Source organism: Artemia sp. Qi Xiang Cuo, chromosome 17 (assembly GCF_049724085.1).
Source record: "Artemia sp. Qi Xiang Cuo chromosome 17, ASM4972408v1, whole genome shotgun sequence".
Lineage (NCBI taxonomy): Eukaryota > Metazoa > Arthropoda > Branchiopoda > Anostraca > Artemiidae > Artemia > Artemia sp. Qi Xiang Cuo.
The window spans coordinates 35,456,981-35,483,846 of record NC_142810.1 but is presented as its reverse complement, the minus strand read 5'-3'; the positions used below and the strand labels follow the sequence as shown (position 1 = coordinate 35,483,846).

The 26,866-nt window shown below is 35.0% G+C and overlaps 1 protein-coding gene across 2 annotated transcripts in view; it reads left to right on the top strand.

The window, feature by feature from the left end:
- The window catches only part of LOC148942141 (uncharacterized), a 34,254-nt gene extending 8,358 nt beyond the window's left edge, over positions 1–25,896 (top strand). For both annotated transcript variants that reach the window (XM_089103072.1, XM_089103071.1), the window contains 2 exons: positions 7,114–7,665; positions 23,879–25,896. In XM_089103072.1, coding sequence (XP_088959198.1) covers positions 7,275–7,665; positions 23,879–25,152 — 1,665 coding nt within the window. In that variant the 5' untranslated portion in view covers positions 7,114–7,274 and the 3' untranslated portion in view covers positions 25,153–25,896. The remainder of the gene's footprint in view (positions 1–7,113; positions 7,666–23,878) is intronic.
- Positions 25,897–26,866: the final 970 nt, after the last annotated feature.

The following is a 26,866-nucleotide window of genomic DNA, read 5'->3' as shown; positions in this document are numbered from 1 at the left end:
ACGGAAATTAAAAGTTATTGTGCCCTTTTAAGTGACAAAAAAAGGAGGGCAACTAGGCCCCCTCCCACGCTTAATTTTTTCCCAAAGTCACCCGATCAAAATTTTGAGATAGCCATTTTGTTCAGCATGGTCGAAAATGTGATAAATATGTCTTTTAGGATGACTTAATCCCCCGAAGTCTCCGGAGGGAGGGCCGAAAGTTATGAACTTTACCCAATGTTAACATATAGTATTGGCTACTGGGAAGTATACAGACGTTTTCAGGGGGGATATTTTCTGGTAGGGGGGGAGAGGTGGGTCGGTGGCTATTTGGGAGGATCTTTCCATGAAGAAAGTTTTCATGGGGGAAGGGACATTGCTATGAAGGGGGCGCCAGATTTCCCATCATTATTAAAGAAAAAGATCAGAAATTAAATAAAAAAAAGTTTTTCAACTGAAAGTAAGGAGCAACATCAAAACGTAAAACGAACAGAAAATATTACGTATATGATTGAGTTCACCCCCTAGTCAATACCTCGCTCTTTAAGCCAAAGATTTTTTAGTACTTTCATAAGAGCTATTTATTCTAATTAACGGCCTTTTTTTCAGGGGTGATCGTATCGACCCAGTGGTCCTAGAATGTCGTGAGAGGGCTCATTCGAACGGAAATTAAAAGTTATAGTGCCCGTTTTAAGTAACCAAAAAAATGGAGGGAAACTAGGCCCCCTTCCATGCTCATTTTTTCCCAAAGTCACCCAATCAAAATTTTGAGATAGCCATTTTGTTCAGCATGGTCAAAAATATAATAAATGGGTCTTTTAGGATAACTTTATCCCCCAAAGTCCCTGGGGGGAGGGCTGAAATTTTGAACTTTACCCAATGTTTACATATAGTATTCGTTATTGGGAAGTATACAGACGTTTTCAGGGGGGATTTCTTCTGGTAGTGGGGGGAGTGGGTGAATTGAGGGTTATGTGGGGGGATCTTTCCTTGGAGGAAAGTTTTCATGGGGGAATGGATATCGCTATGAAGGGGCGTCGGATTTCCCAGCATTATTTAAAAAAAAAGATCAGTAATTAAATAAAAAGAAAAGTTTTTCAACTGAAAGTAAGGAGCAACATCAAAACTTAAAACGAACAGAAACTATTACGTATATGATTGGGTTCGCCCCCTATTCAATACCTCGCTCTTTAAGCCAAAGATTTTTTAGTACTTTCATAAGAGCTATTTATTCTAATTAAAGGCCTTTGTGATTAAGAGGTCATTTTTAAAGAATTGGAACAAAATTCAAACTTTAGCGTAAAGAGCAATGTATTGAATAGGGGGCTAACCCCTAATATACGTATTAAAAATATATGAATATAGAAGTTCATTACGTATGTTAATTCGTAAGTTACGTATATTTATTACTAATAAAAACCTTCGTAAATAAAATTAAACAACTTTCGAGAAAGCCATTTAGCCAAATAAAAGTAAAACTAATATGCAAATTTCGTTTTAATTATTGATTTACGGTGAGCCAAAATCAAAACCTGTATTAATTCAAAAACGTTCAAAAATTAAATTTAAAAAAAACAAGTTTTTTTAACTGAAAGTAAGGAGTGACATTAAAACTTAAAACGAACAGAAATTATTCCGTATATGAATGGGGCTTTCCCCTCCTCAACGTATCGCTCTTTACGCTAAAGTTTGACTCTTTGTGACAACTCTGTTTTTTTAAACAATAAAAAACTTTAGCGTAAAGAGCGAGACGATGAGGAGGGGACAGCCAAGGTACACTGTGCTTGATGATGGTTTTACTATTTTGTCACCGAGTTTTACTACGGGGGCCGGATCACTTCCTTTACGATTAAACAAAATAAACTCAGTGTTAGTCTTATGGAAAGACAGACCGATTTTTTCATATGAACTTTTCAGCACCGCAAAATTCTCTTCAAAACGGGAAAAACAACGACTTAAATTCAGAATATCATCAACGTAATTCAATAATGACAGATCTAGAACTAGATACAGAAAACTAGACCCTACCGCTGGCTGAGCTTTAACTATACTGCTATTGTAAAACGTTGGCGAAAAAAAAAGCTGCTTGACGGATCCCTTTTTGAATTGGGATAATATTAGAGAAAATGTTCATCCCACCCGGATTGACTAATCATGACCTTCACTTTAAGTTTTTGATACAAATTACGGAAAATGAGGACTACCGACTTGTCAAGACCACGGTTATTTGTACTCAACAACAGCTGGCTATGAAGACTGGAGTCAAACACTCGACTTACATCTAAACCCGCAATAATGACAGATTCACCGGTCCGATCACAGTCGAAGAGAATAATAAAAATGACCTGATGAACATGTTCTTAACTGCTACCCTTTTTGAACCCAAACTGGTTGCTGGGTGTATAACACACTTGGTTTATTTCCTCAATAACCAGAATTTCCAAAATTTCACACAAAACCGGGACAGCAGTAATAGGTCTATGCGAGCTGCACTGAGATGGATCCTTTCCCTTTTTTATAACTGGAGGGATGACACCGATACAAAATGAATCGGGCACTAAACCACATGAAAAATTCATTTGGTATAGTAGAGTTAAGGGCTCAAATAGCAACGGACTGCCATGCAAAGATGTAAAACGCAGATATTATCATCTCCCTTTGAATATTTCTTTTTTACTTTATTGATGGCATCACAGTCACTGGAGACAGATACTACAAAACCCGTACTTACGGTAGGCTCAGAGAGCCTTTTGTCGAGCTCTTTTTTGAAAGACTGTTCAAGCTGAGGACCAGCGGCAGAGAACTCGGAAGTGTAGTAGTTATTCAACTCTTCCTCCTAGGAGCTTGTATGGGGAGGGTCGGAGCGCTTATCACTTCTGTTATTTTTCACAAATTTTCAAACCAGGGAGGGGTTGATTTCGATACGAGCACTGTTTTCTTTTATAATACGAGCACGATGCTGAGCTAAACATTTAGCGAATTTGCATTTCGTATACAATCTTATTTCATTAACTGTGCCCACTTTAGGCCTACCGTTGTCACACCACAGCTGGAACCAAAACCGTGACCGACGACAGGCTTAACGAAGCTTGGGGTTTTCATTCCACTTTGGTATTTTGGATCCGATCCGCACTTTTCTTGTAGAAACACAGTCGTCATTTCTGCCACTCTCAACGCGTGCACGACTTCAGCAATAGGTAGTCAGTGACAACTGCTTGACAGCCTGACTTAAGTCTGATCTAGGCTGCAATAGGGGGTAAGGTACTTTGATTTTAGACAATATATGGTCAGGTAGGTAGGTAGGTAGGAACATCAATTTTTTCCCACTCTTGTTTCATGACCCAGCGGTTATTATTCTTGAGTGGAATGCAAGTATTACTTGAGCCAGCGCGGAACGTATTCGACACAGGTAGGTGGTTAGAAACACTGATTTCAGTGCTAAAACGGGAAGAGGGGTAAGTTGCAATCGATTTTGTTGAGAGGAAAAAGTCAAGGTTGGATGTAGACCCACTATTATGTATATATGTAAATACTAGGTCGTTGTTCAGTACACTGAGTTGAGGACAAGAATTAAGGATCTCTATCCTAGAGCTCTTAGTATCACTACGGTTACAATTCATATCCCCTTCAAAAATAGCAGTAAGGCCATGTTTCTGTGATTCTGACACAGAATTTGCAAGCTTACTGCACGCTATGCTGAACTTTCGCTCTGAATTTGAGTCATGGTAATCAGTTGGCATGTATGTAGAAAAAATAGCAATGTCTAGCAGCTGAACTGACACAAATAAACCAAAATACGAAATTGGTATGGGCAAACGTTCGGCATGAACAAGCAGAGCAACACCACCGGACAGTCTTCCTCTGGCACTAAATACTGCATGAGCACAGTAAACTTCAACCAAACCGTCCATTTGCAGCAGGTCTAGTCTTTTTTTCGATGAAATGTCCCTGTAGACATAGCACAACACAATAAGCCATGAGCTGACAGAGAAGAGGTTTTTTATTAATCACTGAACCATTCATGTTGCAGGTAGTGATTTTTAGAGAGCGACTCGTTTTAATAGCTTCTGGGCAACAGGGCACTTATACGCGTAGCACGGGTGGTCAGTCTTACCCCAGAGTGCACACTTCAGGGGCAGCTGGCAGGGGGTGTCTTTAGAGTTTTTATGTGGACCAGCCCACTGCGAGCATTTCCTTGAATTCACACAGTTAGCAGCATTGTGGCCAAATGCTTGGCATTTGTAACACTGAGGGGGCAGGAACTTATATTCTGACACAGGTAGCCGCTCGTAGCCAATCTTAGGTGGACTGTCTCTTGCTTTTTGTAGATATTCTTTACTTTCAAATTTTATGCGGAAAGATCTGAATGACCGTATTTGAGACACTTCAGTACAGTTCTGTAGACAACGCTGAATGTCAGCGGTCAACGTTCCGGGGGAATACGCCGGATAATGCCAAAATATGCACTTGATTTCACTATGGCATCTGCACCATGGTTATAGTTGGCTATAGCCTCAGCAAGTCTAGTTGTTTCAGCTTTGTCAGACAAGACAACACGCCATTCATCCTTCCCAGGGTTTAAAGTGATAATACTTGAACTAGAACTGCCGGCTATACAATCCAGAAAGTCTTTGCGGGCATTGGGATTGTCCAGATTTTTCGGAGGATTCTTGACGACCACTGAATAAGTAGGCTTTTCAGACATTATCATAGGTACAGAAGGCTGATGGACAGTCTTGACGCTTTTTTGTTCGGTAAAACTTTTCAATTCGATATAAAATTCGTTTAACTTGCGAGTAATCGTCGCGGTAGTTTTTCCGGAACCACCGGCACTTTTGTCTGGCTTAAGTATGACAAATCGGGACAGGGTCACCTTTTTCTCATCATACATATCGAATGCTCGCACAATATCTTGGACGTTGTTGATAACTTTCTGTCGTTCAGTAGGTCACGTTGACATTGCAGTGGCCCACAACGCTCTCTTGGCATCAACAATTTCTTCCGCCTTACAGAAATCACAAGCGATTTTCGTAATCGAGTCTTTTGCACATCCCGCTTTTCTCGCTCGCAAAATAAAATTCAGCACAGGATTTGATACAAGTTTCTCGCTCGTCATTTCGTTACGAAGTGATTCCGGAGAGGGCAAAGTCCGTGGGCGGGGCCAAATTTAAGTCGTCAATGAGAAAATATTGAAGATAATGAAAGTGAATGAGATATGGTGTAATGCCAAAATGTAATGAAATACGAAATGCCGTGGATGAATAATATTCGACTACTGATATCTGCTATAAAACAGTTAACAAAACCTGTGGGAAGTGCCGGTAACCAAATCACCCTTCCACAGCAGTTTAAGGATCAATGTCCAGCCGGTACCGATCTGACTGTTGTGTTTTTTCCCGCTCTCTTCTGTACAGGATGTCACTGAATTAGCGAAAAATTGGATAAAATTTGGCTGACAAATTTTTTACTAGAATTCTAACTAAAAGATTGCTGAAGACACAGAAATTTCGTACCTGTTAATGCTATCGTATTATTACATCCAAACAAAGCTATCTATAATTAGTCCTTAACAATAAGGTCACTTTGTATTTTAATCCGTAGCAGAATATTGTGAAACTTCTATAATCACTTAAGGTCACTGAATTTATTAAAGTTCGAGGCACTGAATTAATACGATTTCAAAGCAGGTTTTAAAATTCAAGAAATACAAAAAGGTGTTATCAATCTGGGGACTAAACGAGACTACTGTTTGGATTGGTAACACATCTCTATAGAGTTTCTTTCTTTACATTTAAAGCTTTGAACAACAACTGTGAAGCGTATCATCATGATCCGTGCATTGGATCATGATCCGTGTATCATTTCTGGGGACTGTCGCATAGTCACGCTAAGTTTGTACTTTATCTGAAATGTAGTGAATTTTATAGGACAGAACGACAAAAAGAATGGAAAATTCACAAAAGCGAGCAATTTTCGCAAGTTTTTGTTTGGTACCAAGGCTGTATCCAGGGGGGGGGGTTACCCGGTTTGAACTCCCCCCCCCCCCCCGAAATTTTTGACCGAGTCGAAAATTAGTAAAACCTAGGTAAAAATCAGTAAAATTAGTCGAGAACTGAGTCAAAAATTAGTAACCCCCCCCCCCCCGAAAAAAATCCTGGATCCACCCTTGTTTGGTACTGCACTGCCAACTGTTATTTTCTTTACTTTTTTGCCGTTTTACTGTCATACACACGACACAAAAAATCGTACTGTTTGGTTAAACTTGTTATTTTCTAGAAACTCCCATAAGAAATTAGAGCCTTTTTTGGTCATGAAATTTCTTTATTCTCAGATGCAAGAGAGTATTACTCTAGTATTTCTTTCGGTTAAATCCACTAGCCTAAAAAAGTGAATGGGTAACCTAGTGTACGATTATGTTATAAATAGTCCACGACAAACTAACAAGTAAAAAGGGTATCAAGAGTGTTTTGGGGTAAAAACCATAAAAGGCTAAAGGTTATAGACACGACTAATTTAGGTTGCCAACCTTTAGACTAATTTAGCAGTGGAACCCATTTTTGCTGTTCTTCGCCATCTACAGAAAAGGTGATTCATTTATAGGAAGGGTGTTAAAAGAAAAGACAGCAAAACTGCGTCTTTTTATGAGTGACTTAAGTGTCAGGGCTGATCTTTATTTTTCCTTTAGTGCCCCAGGAGGTGAAAGAGTCAGAGTCTTCACAAAGCCACTCCGTTGTGAAAAGTCGTAGTCTGACCAGATGTATCCTCTTGTAAGCTTTGTAAGGACAGACACAATCTACACCCCTGATATTACTACGTCATGAATACTCCCATATAGATTTGAGAATTAAGAGATCAGATCACACAAGAAAATTGACAAAATCATATATTTGATTTTTTGACAAAATTCTTTGATCTCTACAAAGATTGATAAAATCATTTTTGATAAAGTGATAAACTCAACCAGTATAATTGCATTCATCTGCTAATTAGACTTTTCTTTTCAATGAGAACTATTTGAAAAAAGCCATCCAAGGTAACTTTTTTATTGAATGTGCATACATTTTGAATAGATGTTTTTTTTTTTATTATGTCTTTTTCTCAATTACACATTAATTCGAATTTATCCAATTGCAGGCTGTCTAAGCACTCTTGTCCGTATTCAAAGCTCAGTGACCCTTTTAGCACGAACTCTAAACTGATTATGATCTAGTGATAAACTGACAAAACATTGAAATATGCTAACCACATGAAGATTAACAAGTACATCAATAGAACACAGTTTGCTTTGGGTCAAAATGTGTAATGTAAAGTGTACAACTAACGTTTGGAGTATCGTATTTAAAGTGCTGTCATCAAATTTCGGTCTAACAGCAGCCATATTGATTTACTTAGTAGTAGGAGCAGCTATTTTTCGGAGGTTGGACAAAAATGAAAAAGATGAAAGCGCTGCTGCTATTAAAAACATGCGGCAAAAATGTATACAAGAGTTATGGGATTTTACAGAGAGTTTGAATGTGCTATATAAGGAGAATTGGACTCGCGTTGTGGAGGAATCACTCAAGAAATTTGAGAGCAATATAATTACTACTGCTATAATGCACAGTTATGAAGGCCCTAGCAAAGGAGATAAGAACATCAACTTTGGGGAATCTCTTCTCTTTGCTGCTAGTTTGGTAACAACAATAGGTAGGGATAGGTTTCACATCCGTTTTCTTTTACTCTCAAAATTCCTAATTTGTAAAATTGTATTCCAGAAGTTAACCACAAAGGTAAACACAAATTATGACATACTTTTGCATTTTGCCTTTCCACATATCTTCATTTCGGATAAATAACTTAAAAAAAAAAAAAAAAAAAAAAACTTCATTCGGATAAAGTTTAAACATACTGGTCACTGTGAATTCTCAATTTTTTTTATAATTTAAATCGCACTTTACTGTATTAATCCTGCCTATCCCCTCCAAAAAGTATTTTTCGCATGCGTCTTTTTTTGCTTTCAATGTTTACAACTTGTTGAGGTGTAGCAGCTATGACTTAATGAAATAAAATAAACAATTTTGGAAAGAAAATTAAGTTGCTTTACTAAATTTATCCTCTCGTGGTAAATAATATAGGCTTACTTGATGACGCTAAAGTACCAAGTTCATAAAAACAAAAACGCTTTTGTCCTATAGCCCTATCTTAGATAAACTCATAGATTGAGTACCTTATTTTCATCGAAGTCTCCAAGTTGAACTGTGATGATGAATTGTAAACTAATGAATTAAGTTTTGTAACGCTTCTTGTCTATAAGAACTCAAATTTTAGCAATCTATTAATTCCTGAAAACAACTACCATTTCAAAGTAAAGCTATACCTTCTTAAATAGACTGCTATCACATGTTCCCGGTGATTTTTACCCGCGTAGCTTTTTTAAAAATTTACACCCGCTACAACTATAAAAACTAGATAGCAGAATGTGGAGATCATTTTTATTAAAAATTGAGTTCCTGATTTTATTTTCGTATTTTTTTATTGAAATATATGTGTTTTGTGTAAGTTTCCTTCAACCATTTCAAATGATCAGATTACATTTTCACTGTCTTACGCACTTTTAAAGAGGGCAGAGTTGTCTTTCTACTATTAAGCAGAAAAGTGTATGTCGAGTAAAAGTAAATTTCTTTTTTACTTTTAAAAGACAATCTGTGTATTTTACAAAGAAGTTCAAGACATCTTGCCTTTTCTTTGTATTTAGGATCCTTCTCTGAAATGTTGAAACTGCAGGAACTATGTTTTCCAGCAGTGGTGTCTTTGAGGGGGTGCAAAAGGGGGCCGTTGCCCCCCTTCAATAATTTGGAAAGAAAACTATAATTTATTAAGTTGCTTTAAATCTTGCTCTTTTTAAGTGTCAAATTTGCTCTTTATTTTGAGCAGATATTTTTTTTTATTAATCCAAGCTCATTTTCAACATAAGGAAGACTAGAAAAATCTACCAGTTTAAGATTAGACTCTCTTGTTTAAAACTTTTAAAGTGGAAATGAATACACCCTCTACATCTGCAAATAGGACATAAACAGAATTATTGAAGAATAAGGTGGTTATACAGGGAATATAACTTCCTGAATGAAAAAGAAAATAAGACTTAGTGCTTTTTATTATGATATTCACACTATAATGAGATAGGTCAAATCGGTTGTGATTTGGTCATGGAATATGGTAGAGGAGAATCCGCTCCAGGAATCATTTTTTTTTAATTTCTACTTCCAGTATTTATTTGGAACTTGAATTCTCTTATCTGTCGTTGAAACGCCCAATAAACGCTGATAACGTCCTATCCCTTGCGTTTTGGATTCACTTGCTAACGCATAAACATTGAACTGCCTCTGTCTACAATACCATGCTGACTTCTCGCTATTTTTGCTTTTCTAAATATTTCTTTAAACCAGCTAAAAAAAACTGACATAAATGTGCTAAGAATTATGACCAAAATTAATCGCATTACACACAACGTCAGTGCTACTTGTGCGACACTTGTCTCTGCATAAGTATGCTGTACAAAATGTCTGCTGAGAATAAAGTGAATTGAAACGAAATCTTTATAATTTTCTCATAGTTTAGAAAATTTGTGTGTACGTAAGATAAGATTTATTGCTGAATAACGGCTATCACAAGTCCAAAAGGGCCGAATTCGCACTTTAGCGTCAAATAAAGCGAAAATAGAACAACAAAAACAAACAATCCAAAAACAACAGGAAATTATAAAAGGGTCAATGTCAAATACGTAAAAATGCTAAAAAAAAAACAAAAAAAAATTCATAAAATTAGAAGGCCAATGTCAAGTCAGCAAAAATGTAAAAAAAAAACCGAAAACTCGTAAAATTAACAAGGGGATAAAGTAAAATTAATACGTAAAATTAAGTTTGTTGGTGACTAACAAACATAAATATAAAACCTCCAAATTTGCAAAATGAATATTAAAATTAATAACTATGAGGTAAAGAGTGAGTGAGGGGGGGGGGGGGAGGCAGCGGAAATGCACTGGTTGAAAATGTCAACTATGTAAGAGATAAAAGTTCTTCTATATCTTTCAGTGCAAACTCTTATTGGGGCAAGAAGGTGAATTTTGTTGACACAGAACGCGGGAGGCGGAGTCGAAGGGGTGAATATTGACCAGAGAAAAGTGAAGTTAGTCGAGGGTTATGAAGGGCATTGTTAGCAAAACGCAAGGTAATTTTTGCTCCCCTTTCCTTAAGGGTGACAAGATTAGCTCTCCTAAGAAGGGAAATATATGGTACTTTACCCTCATTGAAGATAATTCTTAGACACCTTTTTTGGACTGCCTCTCTTCTGTCCGACAATTCAATGGATATGCCAGGATGCCAAACAGGACAGGCGTACTCGAGGGTGGGGCGTACAAATGAGAGGAAAATCTTCAAACAATGCGATTTAGGGCATTTAAATTTTTTAAGAAGTTTGAGGAGGGACAGTGTGACATTTGCACCTTTTAAGATATCTTTAATATGACAATCCCATTTTAAGTCGCTTGAGATGGTAACACCCATTAATTTCATAGTAGTAACAGACATTTCAGGGGGATTGGACAGGAGGAAGAAGGGAGAGTTTTAAGGAAATTAATAGTAAGAACAGTTGACTTTAAAGGGTTGACTTTCATATCATCAGTAAGAGCTTCGGCTGATATCGATTCCAAGATGTCCATTGGGTTGCTTTTTGAATTTTTGGAACATGTCTCTAAGACAGTTAGATCATCAATGAATTTCCATCTATCCTGAAAATAAACACCAAGGTTGTTTATCATTGTAAAAAATAAAATCGGACCTTGGGGCACACCATTATAAATTGGGAAGGGATCAGAATATACATTCAGGTTGTTCACGACTTGCATTCTGTTAGAGAGGAAAGACACAATTATTCTAATTAAATCAGGGTCGACTTGAAAGTCATTAGATAGCTTTTCTAATAGTTTATTGTGGTTGATTAAATCAAAAGCTTTTTGCAAGTCAACAGCGATAACATTGAGCCAGGTATTGGGTTTTTCAAGTGTGCTACAAATTGTATCCATGAGGTGAACGAAATAGTTGGTGGTAAATGTAGAGTGTAAGTTCCAAATTTTCTTTGATCAAAATTTGGGACTATTTTTGCTTTCGACCATTCAGCTAAAAAGCTTTCATATAACTTTGAAAAAACTGGAGTAAAAGCAATGGGATGGACACCATCAAAATCTTCATTGTTATCTTTCTTTTTTACGGGAGTAGTAAAACCTAATTTCCAACACTTTGGGAATTTACCAGTAGAGGTAATTTCATTAAAAAGTAGGGACAAAGGCTCTGAGAGATTGTCGGCAAAGGCTTTAATTAGTGCAATCGGGATGTCTAGTGGACATGTACTACACTTTTTAATGTTCTTAATTTTTGCCTCCACATCCGAGGGCGAAATAACGGGAAAATTGAGAGAGCACAAATCATAAGGAGTGTCAAAAGAAAGGGGAGGGAGGTTCTGAACTATGGAGGAAAGAAACCGGTTCAGATCATTGGCTGTAACTGAAGGGTCTTCTTGGATATGGAAATCTATATTATTTGGTTTTCCCACAAATTCTTCTTTTTTCTATTATACCATTGTTTTGGCTTTGTAGAAAATAAATCCTGGACTTTGCATTTGTAATATGAAGAAGTAAATTTACGTATTTCCTTTTTTATATGTTTACGCAGTGAGTTCGCTTCGGATGTTTTACCACTCTTTAGTAGATTCAATTTAATTCTAATTAGTTTTTTTCAATTGGGTAGTAATGTATGGTTTGTCATTAGAACATGTTTTTACTTTTTTCACCGGGAAGGAATTTATGTATTTTCTCATAACAGACCTCAGTTACGTAACAGACCTCAGTTACGGCAATTACATCAATTTTGTTTTTTTTGACAGAGGGCCTCTAGCTCGATCAGTTTGTCGAAATTCAGGCTTTGGGCGTTCGTAACAAGCAACTTTGGGAAAGTAAAACGGTTACTAAAGAGGGCAATATTTTGTTTGTTAATTGTGGGAGACAGTGGGAGGAACGTGGATCTGGGGGAGTAGAGGCATCTTTTTCGGGATGAAGGCTGGGATTCATTTGAGAAGCAGGATTAAACTTCTGGTTGGGTTGAGCAAGGAGGGTTTTAGAGAAAGGGGCCACATCTTTTAAACCTGGGTCACTCTTGTCTGATAATATTTGGGAGGGAAATAAGACGGTGGTGTTTTCAGGGGGTTCAACTTGGGAAGGGTTAACATATAAGCAGTTTCAACCTTTTTTTTATTGTTATTAATTTTATCATGCAGCACTAGGAGACCGTGCTTTGCTAGTGAAAGGAATCATAGACATAAAAACGATATTCAGTGTAACCCCATCTGGAAATGTATTTCCCCCATACCTTGATTTACACATGACAAACTTGTGTGTAATTTTTATAGATTTTTTTTTTTTTTAAACAAAGATACAAAGGGTAAGGTAATTTCCAAGCTCTAGGAGTCAATTTTCCCTTACAATTGACATCCCTGGCAATCTTTAATTAATTTACGGTTTCTGCCGCAATGATGCCAAGATTTGTTCAGATTTTCTGGATATTCTTTGTCAAACAGTGCCCAACGGATAAGTTAATAATTCTAAGTTTATTTTTCGAATACTTTAAAATTTAAAATAAGCTCGCTATTTAAATGCAGGGAATATGTCAAAAAATGATGTTTTATAATCTGTGATAATACTTTGACTTATCCAGTATCTTTACTTAAACAACGCTATTGTGCTGCCTATGATTTATGAAACTATGATTATGCCTATAAAACAAATTAATTTAATAAAAATTGTAAATAATATTTCAATAAATCACGTATTTTATAAGTTTAGTACAACAAATTAAATCTTACAGGGTCAAAATTCATTCAAAATTACGAGCAAATGAATAGTGCGATTCTCGGGCCTATTAGAACAGAGCTTCGTTCAATTATGAGATTAAACATCCTGTGCTGAACGGGGGGTTGGGGAAAGTGAAGGGGGATACGTACTGTAGCATTAGTGGCAAATCTGGCTGAAAAAGGGTGAGTGTATACGACTTTCAACTTTGCCCACCCGAAAGCTTGTTTACGCTATACTGCTGTCGTCTGCAGTAGCTCATTGCTGACAATTTTAGTAAAAGCCAAACACCAGCACTCACATAAATGATTGTTTAATGTGTGTTTATTGTTTTATATGTATTGCGTAATGGTTTTGGATTTACCAAGTAGCGTGTTTGTTAAATTGTTATTTTTCTTCACTACCGCTTGAATAGCACCTACTTCAATAGCACCCCCTCTTGCCCCCCCAATAAAATACTGTAGCTACGCCCCTGCTTTCCAGGTAACCCATGTTATTTAATTGTACTATTCAGAACCAATACTGAGTAACCCTGATTTTGATACAATTCGAAATTAAAATCAAATGGAATCAAAGCACCTTGTATAAGACTAATGGAATCAAAAGTCTTATATAAGATTTTGGAATCATACTTTTGAATACAGGAATTTCATGAAGATAAGGGTCAAGACCCTGAAAATCAAAACTATTTTTCTCTTTATTAATTATCCATTTTATTTTTCTTAGAGTCTAATTTCACTTGTTTCATGCAAAAGTGTGATTAAGCCCCATCCCTTGTATTGAAACATAAGTAAATTCCGAATGTTTCTTACACAAAATGATTGGCACAAAGTAGTTATAACAAAAAAGTATTTTTTTTCTTCACTTTTTAAAGAGCTTAAATACTTAAAACAGTTTTGAGTAATAATTTTTTTATATCCTATTCTTCAAATATAATTCCCGAATTATCTTGTAGTTTTTCAATGTTCTTTATTCTTTCAAGCGAGGTGGAAAATGACCTCGTAGATCTTACAAAACCTATCAAAGATAATTTTATCAGACACGAAAGAACTCCAATTATCCAAGATATAAAAGATTGAATATTTAATAAAGTGCAAAAATATAAGCATTTTTAAAACAAAACTATTTTGATTTTGTCGCATCCGGTTATGCCAAAACGCAAATAATTTTCCTCATTAAATCCATGAAAATAATATATTTTAATTTTTTTTTCTTTTAATGTTTCAAATAGACCTCGGTGCCGCGCCGGCGGATCGACCGAACGCCGCCGACGAGAGGCCCGATCGAACGCCGCCGAAGTGTCGTAACGCCGCCGGCAGAGGCGGCGGCGTTCGGTCGACTTCAAATTAATTTTGCGTCAATTCTTTATTGTGTCAACCGCAAAGTCGGAGCTATTCCTTCTCGTGTGGTTTAGTATTTCGATTTTCCTGATTAGAAATCAAGCAGGGTTTGTACTATCCCCGAATGTTTGGGGATTTCCCCGAAAAAAAAAATTGGTTCCCTAAATCCCCGATCACGTAATCACGGTGCCATCTCTACCGAATTATTACCGGTGACTTTTCTTGCCAAATGTTACTTCGCATGCCATAGTTTTTCACTGTTCTTTTGCGGATTAACTTTTGTCTCTTTCACTATTGTGCATGTAAACCAGAGGGACATAATATGCTTCAGTAATTAGTGCAATGCGGACTGTCTATCATAATCTGACAAAAAAAGTAATATTCTTTTGAAAGGAGTTTGAATAATGTTTAATGCAATTTCCCAATGAGTATTTCTTATGTCATTCATAGTCGAGAATTTTGTTTTCAAGTTGAATAGAATTATAGAACACATTCACTACTATACAGCTTCAGCCTTCAGTTGGATTTTGAAATTGACAGCCAACAGATTGTTTCTACAACTGAATTGTAAGTTTGCAGATTTTTTTTTTTTTAATTTTTTTAGATAAGATTTTCATTTATATTTAATAAACAATTGTTGAACGCCTGATAGAAAATACAATCTTCTTTCTGAAACATTTTTAGCCCCCCCCCCCCCCTAAAAAAAACCGTTCTATTTAGACAAAATTTAGCTATGGACTAAGCTATGTAGGCCTACAAGGTTAGGGAATTAAAGATTGAACCGGAAGTTACCCCAAAAATATGATTCATAAATAAATTATAAATTATTGCTTATAGGGGGGGGGGATAGGGGGCTATCATTTTCAAATGATAATACCTCATTTTTTTTGAAAGCAGGGGTGCCAAAAAAATAATAATTTTTTCATTTAAAGTGGAGACAGAAGAAAATGGTATCAAATTCCCTAGGAAACCATTGAAATATTTTGATAGACCCAGGGCCCCCCATTAGCACTTGTTCATTGTCTTGGGTATTTTGTGATTTCTTATAGGCTACTGGCCTAATTTGGCTTTTGTGTGGGCTCCCTTTTAATTAGATTCTTTGGATCTTATTGAATGCCACGGCGAATCTATGACTCAGTTTTCCAATAATTTGAGGTATATCTGAATAATTTTGATATTTTTGTGGTTGTCTTTGTACCTCTTTACTCATACCCTCAATTTTTTTTTTAAGGAACACAAGCTGTTTAACGTTATTTTGCGTGTTTGTTTGAACCATAGAGTGACCTAGTTAATTAAGTAAATTATTTTTCTAATGAAAGCTGAGACGGTATCCTATCAAGGTGGTATCCAGAGGGAAAGGGGGTAGGGAGGTATTACATTTAAATGATAATATCTCGATTTTTTTTTTATTGAAAGCAGGGATCCCAAAAAGTTTTTTTTTTAATTTAAAGCAGAGGCGGCATCCTATCTAGGCGGTATCCAGATTGGGGGGGGGGTAGTGAGCTATCATATTTAAATAGTTATACCTCGATTTTTTTTTTTGGAAGAAGGGGTGCCAATAAGTTAATTATTCTTTTTTTATTTAAAGCAGAGACGGTATCCTATCAAGATGGTATCCAGAGGGGGGGGGGGGTAGGGAGTTTTTATATTTGAGTGATAGTACCTTGATTTTTTTTTTTATTGAAAGCAGGGATGCCAAAAAGTTGAAAAATTGACAAAAATTAACAAGATTTTCGTGAGCTACACTTGATACAGCACTTGCATGTTTTTATCGTCCAAAGGGAAAGGGATATATACGTCCAACCCTTTTTTTTATTGATGAAATGGGTTTACTTTGAAAATATTCATTCATCAGTACCAGGTAGATTCACACAAAAACGAAATGGTGTGACGAAAGCAATATTGACATCACCACCTACCGTTGCGCTCGAGTGACAATGGCGCCCTTGGTCCAGTGCCCATGCTACATTAAAAGTCCGGGTTATAATAAAAGCTTTTAATTTGCGAGGTTCAAGGAGAAGTCTTTAACAGTCTTTTGACCTCAGGGTACTACATGTTACAACGTTCCTACGTATCTACAATGGTTTAAAAAATTCGATCACCCCATAAATGATTACCAAAAGTATGCACAAATATAACAAATGTAACATTTGGAATATTATAACACTTTTTTCAAAGGTTTGAAGAAAAGCAAAAAAGGCTAAATACCCCTAACTACGCTTGAAAGCTATTTTAAAAAGAAACTCTTTGGAGATTTCCATGGAAATTACCACAGCAGAAGCTTTGAGCCTGGGTGGGGATCAAAGAGGAGTCTTTGAGTATTTAGACCACAGGTGACTTATTTTTGCGACTTTCTTAAATTTGGTAATTTTTGTGAGCATTTGGAAATCAAAGCTTAAAGTCAATAACTGACACTAAGTGTCCTAACATTTTGCTTGGATTAAAAGTGACGAACTAGGATGAAAATCTCAACATCTTCCTGGAGCTACTTCAGTCTGCTTATTATTTTATTTAATTACATTTAAAACGGATGAGCTTTCCAATTTTTACCTAAGAAAATAGCTGGCATTTCATTTTTGTTCATACCGAATAAACCATTAAGTGTTTTTTGTTTCACTGTAATTGAAGTGTTCATCATGTAATTTTCAATTTGATAAATTTACTCCTATTAAATGCAGTTTATAATTTGACTGATATAAGGTATTTATCAGTTTATAACTTGGAATGAATCCCCAAAAGAAAAAATGAATAATATCCAAAAGAGCAGCCAAAAGCAATAAAAAAGCAGCAGTTCAGCTTTAGCCTACATGACATATTCTATAAAGGAGCCCAAAAAAAAACTTTAAAATATATATTTTTTTAAGTTGTTATTAAAAACCAGTTTTTAATACATTAGGCTTTTTAGGAATCCAAAAGAGCAAAAAAAAACAATCAATATCAAAGTTGCCCATTTCAACTGTTTTAAAGGTGACAAAATAGATATAGGCAAAGATCATTATGAAAAAATTAAGCTTCTAAGTTCAAACTTATATTCAAAGTATTTACCCAGATAACTGACGAATTTTGTGATACGGTATTTGAAGTTTTGTATGCAGTAACACTCGATGAAAAAACTACTAATTTTGATAATTATTTATGTTGAAAATACATAGCTAATAGATACTTCAACTACTCGTATTATGTAAGGTTTCTGAAACGCCACAGCCATTTCGTTTCTACCAGATTTCTACTTCTATTGATGAATAACGAAGAAGACCAGTTTCCAGCCAGCGACTTGTGAATTTTTGAACTCATGACTAGGCTCGACTCTGTTGTAAATTTAAGCTGTGATTTGAGAAAGACTGATGAAAACAATAATGTTTGCGGTCAACATTGATCGCGCCGGCGGCGTGCCAACGACATCTTACCGGCGGCGCGGCGTGGCGCGCTGTTTTTGGGCCCGTCGCCGCCGGTCTTCCCTCATCGGCGTGGCGCCGGGGTCTAGTTTCAAACAAGTTAGAAAAAAGCATAAGAAATCATTATGCAACGTCTGAGATTTAATAAATTCAGCAGGTTGGGTACATTCAAAGTTCCAAGCAGCTTATATTTTTTTTTAAAGCCTTGTTGAAGTGTATTGTCCTCTACAATTGCCTCACAATTTGTTTCTCCACCTAATTTGATCCACTCGTTTGAAAAGGTTCAAATTTATATATATATATATATATATATATATATATATATATATATATATATATATATATATATATATATATATATATATATATATATATATATATATATATATATATATATATATATATATATATATATATATATATATATATATATATATATATATATATATATATATATATATATATATATATATATATATATATATATATAAATATTTAGTTTTAATTAAAAAAAAGTTAGTTCAGTAAATATTAATTTATTCAATTTTTTGTATATTTTGGGTTTATAGTTAATCATTTCACGGTAACAAATAATTTATTAAGTTACATTGATGATTGCAAATAAGCCACGATTTATTTTACAAATATTTTGTTTTATCTCTTTTAATTAAATTTTCTCTCCTTTTCAAGTGTATTTATGGTTATGCTTATGCTGATTAACTCATTTCTCAAGAAATTGCTCCAAATTATAATATTTCTGGACATCCTTTAATTAATTATATGGGGTACGAAACCATTTCTAATTTATGTGGAAATATTTTAGTCAAAAATAAAGTGCTCATTAACTTTTATAAATTCTCATTTTATTTCTCAGTAAAACTTTATGGCTTGTAGAAATTTAGATCTTATTAATTTAGTTCAATTCTAAATAACTTCTAATTTAACTCTGCAACAAATGAAACATGTTGCATAAGTAGAATATTTAAAAACTTAACATGAAATACTTTTCCAACTTTGACTATGTTTTCCTGGCTAATCAGCCTTATGAATATTGCTAATTAAAAAATAAACAACTTTTCCAAAAGAAAGTTTTCCAGGAGAAGCAATCACGTCAAACTTAAAACAAACAGAAATTACCGGAATCAAGAGCAGGGCTAACGCCTCGTAAGTCTTTTAATGGCCAGAGCGTTATTTGCACCTCACTGGAAAAAAATGTTTATATATGCTCTTTATAAAGTTAATAAATAAAAATCAATGAGATTTCCAGGAATGAATTTCATACTCTATTATGCTATCAGTCTACTTTTATAAATTCTTTTCAGTAATCTTGGATATTACGGTAATTTTCTTTCTTTTTTTGTTGATGCTGTTGATGTTATGGCGAATAAAACTGCGCTTTCCAAAATACATACTGTTTTCAATGAAACTCACACGAAATTCAAGCCATTTAAAGGTTTTGAGAGGGAGGGAAGGAGACAGGTAGCTCCAGTCTCATTTGTAATTTTTGATTAGCCTTGAGGTATCATTTTGAGTGTAGGTGTTTTTGTTGATGCAATGACAAATAAAAACACACTGATCGAAATACAAATTGTTTTAAGTAAAGTGAAAATGACACTCTGGTATCTAAAGGGCTTAGGGGGGTGTTAGACTAATTCCTGTCTTAGGTAATTCGTTTGCATTTTAAGTGCGGCTTGATTGGTCATTTTATTTTCTATTCGTTTTGGATCTTGTTTTTTCATTGAATTGTAGTTTCTGTTTATTTTAGGTTCAAATTATTATATGACTTTATTTCTATTTATTTTTGGTATTAATATAGCTCTTTGCTTTTCTGTGCTTCTTTTGAAATTATTTTGAAAATAATTTCTGTTCGTCTTTAATTGGTATATTTTTTTACTGGTTAATAATATGAATATTTCAAAAGTCTTTTTTTTAGTTTTTTCTGCTTAATAATTAAGATTCTTGCTAGCAATTTAGGTTTTGGACAAAATTTGCATATTCCGTCAGAATCTTGAATAAAAATAGCTTTATGCAAGCATTCTCAATTATAGCTTTGCCATAAAACTAAGGATAGATGTCCATTTGAGAATGTCGCTCAAATGGACTGAAATTCCACACAATCCTGATATTAACCTAATACAAATTTGAATGTAAATGGAGAATAATGATCCACCATTTTATTAAATGAATCTTACTGTATTATATTTTGTTGTAACTACTTGCTTATTTAAATAAACACATTTCGAGTTTTTTTTTTTATAAAAAAAAAATTAATAATGGGTCCCTATTAAGAAGAGTACCTCTAAATTTTGTTTCGAACACCAGGGAGTTCTCTTGATATAAGGTTCACTTATCCACTCAAAACACAAGTTTCACTAAACCCCTCCCCAAAACTCCCTGAAAATTTAAACTCGATTCCCAAAATCATTCCCGGGATAAGTCCTATGTATAACCAATTAGCAACATCCATGTTTTACGACCCTTGGATGAGAGTATGTGGGGATCCTGTTATTCTCAAAGGCATGTTTATTGAGCCTTTCAACTGTTTTGAACAAAATACCATCCTCAAAATCTGGATCAGGTTTCTTAGATGATGCAGGGAGTAGCAAGAAGAGTATGGAAAGGGGCTGACTGACTTTAAATCACTTTTACCCCCAAAAGAGGACACTGTAACCTTCAGTTGCCAATTTGAAAGACCCATCCTGGTTATCCTTGTACATAGTGGCTTTTGATTTATCTCTACCCTTTTTCCCAAGTCATAATTTAACGTCAAGTTGTCCCCTTCAACATTCCTTGAAAGTTTTAACTTAAGACCTAAACCGTTTCCAGGATGTTTCGTATACATCAACTTTACAGCCTTGCAGCATTTGTCTTTTGATTTATCTCATTACTTAACCCTGTGTAATAAGTTCCATTGGATCTTATAGTGCAAAATGTTCTTTTTACTTTGATTGGAGATCAAAATTCGTTAGATGCTTTCCCCTCCCTCCAACTTTACATTTGAATTCCCTTGTCCCACCATTTCCCTTTTTTTTCTTCCTTAGTACCTGGAAGTGTCAACTCTATTCCCTAAACCATTTCAAGATATGCCTGCAAGAATACAGTCAGACTATTTCAATGACCTGAATATACATTGTTGTTTAATTCAACCCCCCCCCCAAGTCAAAATTTAAAATGTAATAGGCTCCTTTCCACTCTTAATTCCCCCCAAGAGTTTCAAATCCATACCTTAATCCATTCTCTAGACATTGTAAAAAACTTGGAAAATCAGTGTAAATGGTGTCTTTTGATTTATTCATGTACACATGTTGTTTTCAAAGTTTGCTCCTGGGAAGCTCTCGGAAATTTGGGCTAGAAAACTACGCGTTAGAGTTCCCTCCAAATACAAATTATCAAGAGTAACAAGGCATTCTTCCAATTTCTAGTCCCCCTTCTCCCAACAAAAGCCATGATTTTCTTGGCCCAGTGAACGATCTATGAAAGTTTCAAATTAGTTGAACCCCCAGGATCGAACATGCTTCCCTTTTGTGTTACTCAATCTTTGTTTACACAATAGGCGAAATACAACTTGCATAATTTATGGCCCTTGGTCCAGAGGTCGTAGGGTTCATGTCATCTCCAGACACGTATTTGTTGAACCTTTCGACTATTTCAACAAAATGCTATCTTAAAATTTTGCTCGGATGCCTTGGTGCGTTGCGGGGAGGGAGCAACGAAAATGATCATGAGAGGGGATCGTCCTTTAATCACTTTGGACTCTCAAAAAGAATAAAAGAACTTTCATTTCCGCATCCTTTCACGCATTTGGATATATCCACGGACAGCATGGATGTACGTAGTGTCTTTTGGCTTAGCTTTTTCCTTTCCCTTAAGCCATAATTCTAGAATATGCACTTGTAGCAAGATCAGGTGTTATCGGTCTCACTTGGCATCTGAAAGTCAGATGTTTCACAAAAATTTGTTTAATCTTAAGTCAAAATTTTGCGTCCATCAGACTCCCGTCCGTCACCATTTCCCGATAATTCTAACTTAATATCCTAGGCCATTCTTGAAACTTTTTAGAAGACAATTTTGAAAATCTGGCAGCACACAGTATATTTTGATTATTTCGCTCCTTAAATGTACATAAATTATAAGTCTCCTAGGAACTTAAACTGCAAAAACTTTACTTTTACCTGAAGTGGAGGCAAAAAATTGTTTAATCCTTTCCCTAACCCTTAGCACTATAGTTCGATTTCCCTTACCCCACCTCCACCTTCTTTTGTCCAACAGCACGCAGTAGTTTTAATTCCACCCCTCTAAGCCGTTCCCGAGATATTGCAAACATGATATTTTGATAACCTGGGAAGTGAGATCGGTTGACCTATATCTGGACCTCCCCCCAACCCCCATATCAAAATTTAAAGTGTAATTGACATCCATCCCTTCAGTACGCCCTCAAAGTTTCCGCTTAATACATTGCGTCATTCCTTAGGTATCGTAAGTAATTTGTTGTCTCTTGATTTACTTGAGTACTCGTGCAGTTTACAAAGTATACTCTTTTGTAACTTTGGGAATCTTAGCCCAGCAATTGATCGATAAGAGCTCACTTGATATACAACTAAATAAAATAAAAATATTATTTGGATTATTTCAGGACCCCTGGCGCTCCTCTTTCCAAACAAAATTTAAGATTTTTTTGACTCAGGAAACGATCTCCGAATGTTTCAGACTAAACGGACACCCAGGATCAAACCAGCACTATTTTCCCTTTTAAAAACTATACGTAAAAAATAGCAACTTGCATAGTTTACGGTCCTTCCCCCAGGGACTGTGAGGATCTTGTGATCCCTGGAGGCATATCTGGTGAACTTTTTAACTATTTTGAACAAAATGGGTATCGATAATTTGAATCGGATGATTTTGAACAGGAGCGGGAGAGTAAGTATTGAAATGGGTCAGTGGTGAATCCAGGGGACGAGGGGGGCACGCGTCCCCTAACATAGTCTAAAGTAGCGTAATTTACTTAATTAACGCAAATTTAAGTTAAATTAACTTACTCCTAACGCAAATTTATCGGATCAACCTTTTTTGCCCCCCCCCCCCGCTAAGAAAATCCTGGATCCGCGCCTGAAAAGGGTACGAAAAGGGGGCTGATTGTCCTCCAATCACTTTCGATTCTTAAAAAGGTCACTAAAAATTTCAATTTTCAAGCAAAGGAACTTCCTCCAAAATTTCTCCGACCGTCCCTACCATACGAAGTGGGTATAAGAATCCAGGTATAAAAATCCTATGGGAGCCACTCCACTGTTGGCTTAGGTAGGGCTACTGCGCTGATTATAACAGTCGGCAATAACAATCAAGTAATGAACAAAAGTAGAAAAAGAAAGAGTTTGCATAGTATGTTACGCAAAGCCTATCCCAAATTAAAACCATTTTTAAGAGGTTTATTCAGGTTTATCCTGAATTTTTATTCAGGATTGGGAGCGGAATACATATTTTTTCAGGACTTCATATGGAAATTTGTGCGCAAAAACTATCATAAAATAGGCATAGTGTTCATTAGTTCTTATCGTTAGCGTTTTTAGTTCCTTCCATGGTTACCAAAGCTTTTGATTCTTTAAGAAAGAAAAAGTTTATGTCAACAAAAAAATAGAATGAAAAATAGACCGCTATATTATGGTTTGGAGTACTTCAAAAAAGTCAACAGCAAATTCTTTTCAGGCTAAGCAGTTATTTTTATGGAAGTAGTTTCTTAGACAGCGCTGCAGTTCCATTTAAGATAAAATTTATTAATTTTGGAGTGTATAAAAAAAAAATAATAAGCAATGAATTTACGCTATACCGTAAAAAAGAAAAAAACAAAAATTCAGATTTGACAAAGTATAGTTGTTGTTTAGTAAAAGTTCAAGTTCAATGTTTTTGCGACTGCGGGCCACTTTTAAATTTCAATTCAAACTTGTACTAAGCCACAACTGTATCCTATCAGATGTGAAAATCTTTCGATTTTCCCTTTTTCCTTTTGTTTTCTTTAGTGTTTTCTTATCTCTTAGTTATATATTTTTGTATGCGGTAACTTTATTCTAGTCAGAAAACTGTTTATATGAATAGTTTTACGCTCTATAGTTTATTTTTACTTCATTTTATTTACAAGACATTTTTACAGACTAGGAGAGTATTATTACTGTGTATCTGAACTCGCGATTGTGGATTAGACGCCAACTTTTAAATTGAATCCTCCCCGGCTATAATATTTCCCGGCTATGGAAATCTATATATGTTATTCGTTTTTAAACTATATCTCATTTCAGGTAACACATCGTCCATACCATCTTCAAGTTCTTCTAAAATAATTACTATCTTATATTCAACGCTTGGTATCCCACTCGCGCTATTATTTTTAACAAAAAATGGAATTTTTCTTGCTGATGTTTTGCGAAAATTATTCTACGAACTTTGCTGCTGCCAATTATGCACAGGAAACAGAAAAACAGATCAAAAGAACGAGATAGAAGTGAAGCTGGAGGAAAACAATGTACTTCATAATGTCAGTTTCATTTCTAAGCAGCTATATGCGGGTAAACATTTAGACAAAAAAGATGAAAGAGTCACTGAAGGTTATAAAAATAACTCTATGAAAGCATGCTCTCAAAAGGGGAATGGGTCGTATAAACAAAGAAAATTGGGGAATAAAAATCATACATTTGTGACACCACAGGTGCCTGACAGCTTTGAAATGGTTGAACACACACTGACAGAAGGTAAAGAGAAATTTGAACAATTAAAATTCCAGTCAGCTTTTCAGAACGACTATTCTTGTAATGAGTCATACCTAAAAGAACAGGACATGTGTGGATTCTATTTTCAACCTACCTTAAATAGTACCAAAGCTATTCTAGAAGAGTCACAAACAAAAAAAACTGAGCTCGAGCAACGCAAGAGCCCGGTCTCAGCTAATAATATTGCAGGATTTGAGCACACAAGCCCAATATCATCATTGCATAAGGAAGAAAATGTTAGTCTTCAATGTTCAGCCAGTGTATCAAGTCCTACTAAAATTGCGTTTGATCCACCTAATGTTAGTCATGAGACTAAACGGCCGTTGACTGATCAGCCACGGCGTAAAAACTATCAAATGAACTCTCCATTGGATATGAACTCGACTGAATTACTTTTAAAAACAACGGACTTTTCAGATTTATCTCATTTTACTCGTATAAATTCTTTTAAGGATTTGCAAGGCGATGAAAAAGTTGTTGTTAGAAAGAGTACATCTTATCAAGGAAAACAGAAAGTGGAGAAGTTTCATAAGTTTCCCGTGTCATTAATTTTAAGCATCATCATTCTCTATATTATTCTTGGAGGCTTTGTTCTCTCAGAATATGAAGGGTGGACTTTTTCAGAAGGAGCTTATTTCTCATTTATGGCATTGCTAACTATAGGCTATACAGAGCCGGGAATGGTAGGACGCAATAATAAGGGGAAAGAAAGTCCTATCATAGTTTGCTTCTATTTGACTTTAGGACTAACAATAGTGACTATGTGCTTAAACTTGATACAAGTGAGAACAAAGGCTCAATATTAACAAGATTAATTGTGAATAAACGAGTCTAAAATGGAAAAACCAAGCATAACAATAGGTCAAGTGATACAAAACTGCATGGAAAAATATTTTTTATATGTTTGGAAGATCTCTGCATTACGAGTTATAATGATCATATGAAGTTGCTCTTAGTAGATAACAATGAAGAATTTGTGGATGGCTCAGCTTCTTCGAGAAGTTTTTTTTCAGCCATGGTGAGACCATAAGGACGAAAATAAAAATTAAAAGAGAATACACTTGTAGTTTTCATAAACCAATGCATTATGCTCTCCTGGTTTTGATTATGATGTACAAAGGTAAAAGATTTCAGGTACTTCCTTTGGATTCGAATGATAAAAGTATTTTAGTTACGTTTTGCTGTAGAGTCATACAAATTTTCTTAATTTAGAAGTAATTTACACCCATGCAGCAACAATGTCTCTTTCTTTTTCGTACTTAATCCCCATTCTTAGTGAAAATCATTTTGAATGTATAAATTTTGTATTCTACCAATTGTTTTGACGCTAAAGTCTGAAAGAAATATAAGTTTAAGAGTGGTTTTGTTTAATATAGCAAAGGTTCCTTTATCAATATTCCTTTTTTATAAGTCTACGTTTAATCACATTCCTGTTTACTTTTTGTTCCTTACCATGTTGTATGTGCTTCATTAGAGTTACGCGTGTATGGGCGTGTACATGTTATTTTATGTTGGTTAGTTTTTAATTGCATAAACAAATACAGACAGAAGCTATTAAAAGTGAGAATTTGAATTTTTATTTTTATTCTTTTTAGCTAGAAAGTATAATTCTGTTGTTTGAACTACTATTTGAATAGCACTGATAAAATTTGGCTGTTATGTTGGATTAAGAGTAGCCTATAATGAATACTTCCAAATATAAACATAAGAATATACTTTATAATATACACTAAGTATAACATAATTTGGTAAACATATCAAGATTATTGATCTGTGTTGGAAAAATTATATCTACCTTCATTCAAAAGTTAATCCTCTTGTGCTGGCTGAATATATACTATCATTAATAAAAAAGGAGCAAAGAACTAAATTAAATCTTGGTAGCTGGGTCCAAGGAGCTTTCACAAATTTTAAACAATTCATATTTTAAGCGAAACCTGATTTTACTTCAATTTGGATCTATATCCAGTGCCTACTAGCTTGCTTGTGAGCCTGCCTTTTCACTTCCACCTCGAAAGGACAAAAATGGCTTGAACAAAAGACAGCTTAGTGATATGGTACTTTTTTTAGGATTAAATATCATTGACGAAAGTATTAGCGAAATAAGAATAACATACCATAGAGAGAGAGATTTATTCTAGACAAACAAACAATTTAACATCAGTTTAGCAGCCACACCAAGAAGTAAAAACTTGTCCAAGGGGGTGGCAAAAATATACTAACATAAAAAAACAATAAAAAAAAAAAAAAAAAAAAATATCTATATCACAGTCCCCGAACAGCACCACAAACATTACACCTTAACATTTTAATTGAATTTAGTATCATATTCATAACCATAATCATCACCTCCAGGAGCATAAATATTTGCAAATATAATAAAAAAAATCACTAAAATTCAAACTTACTAAAAAGTATTCCTTTAATTAGTATCTTAAACGGAGAAATATCAACTATATATTTTATATTTTGATCAAGATGGTTCCAACTTCTGATCCCCCTATGAAGTAAAGAAAAAAT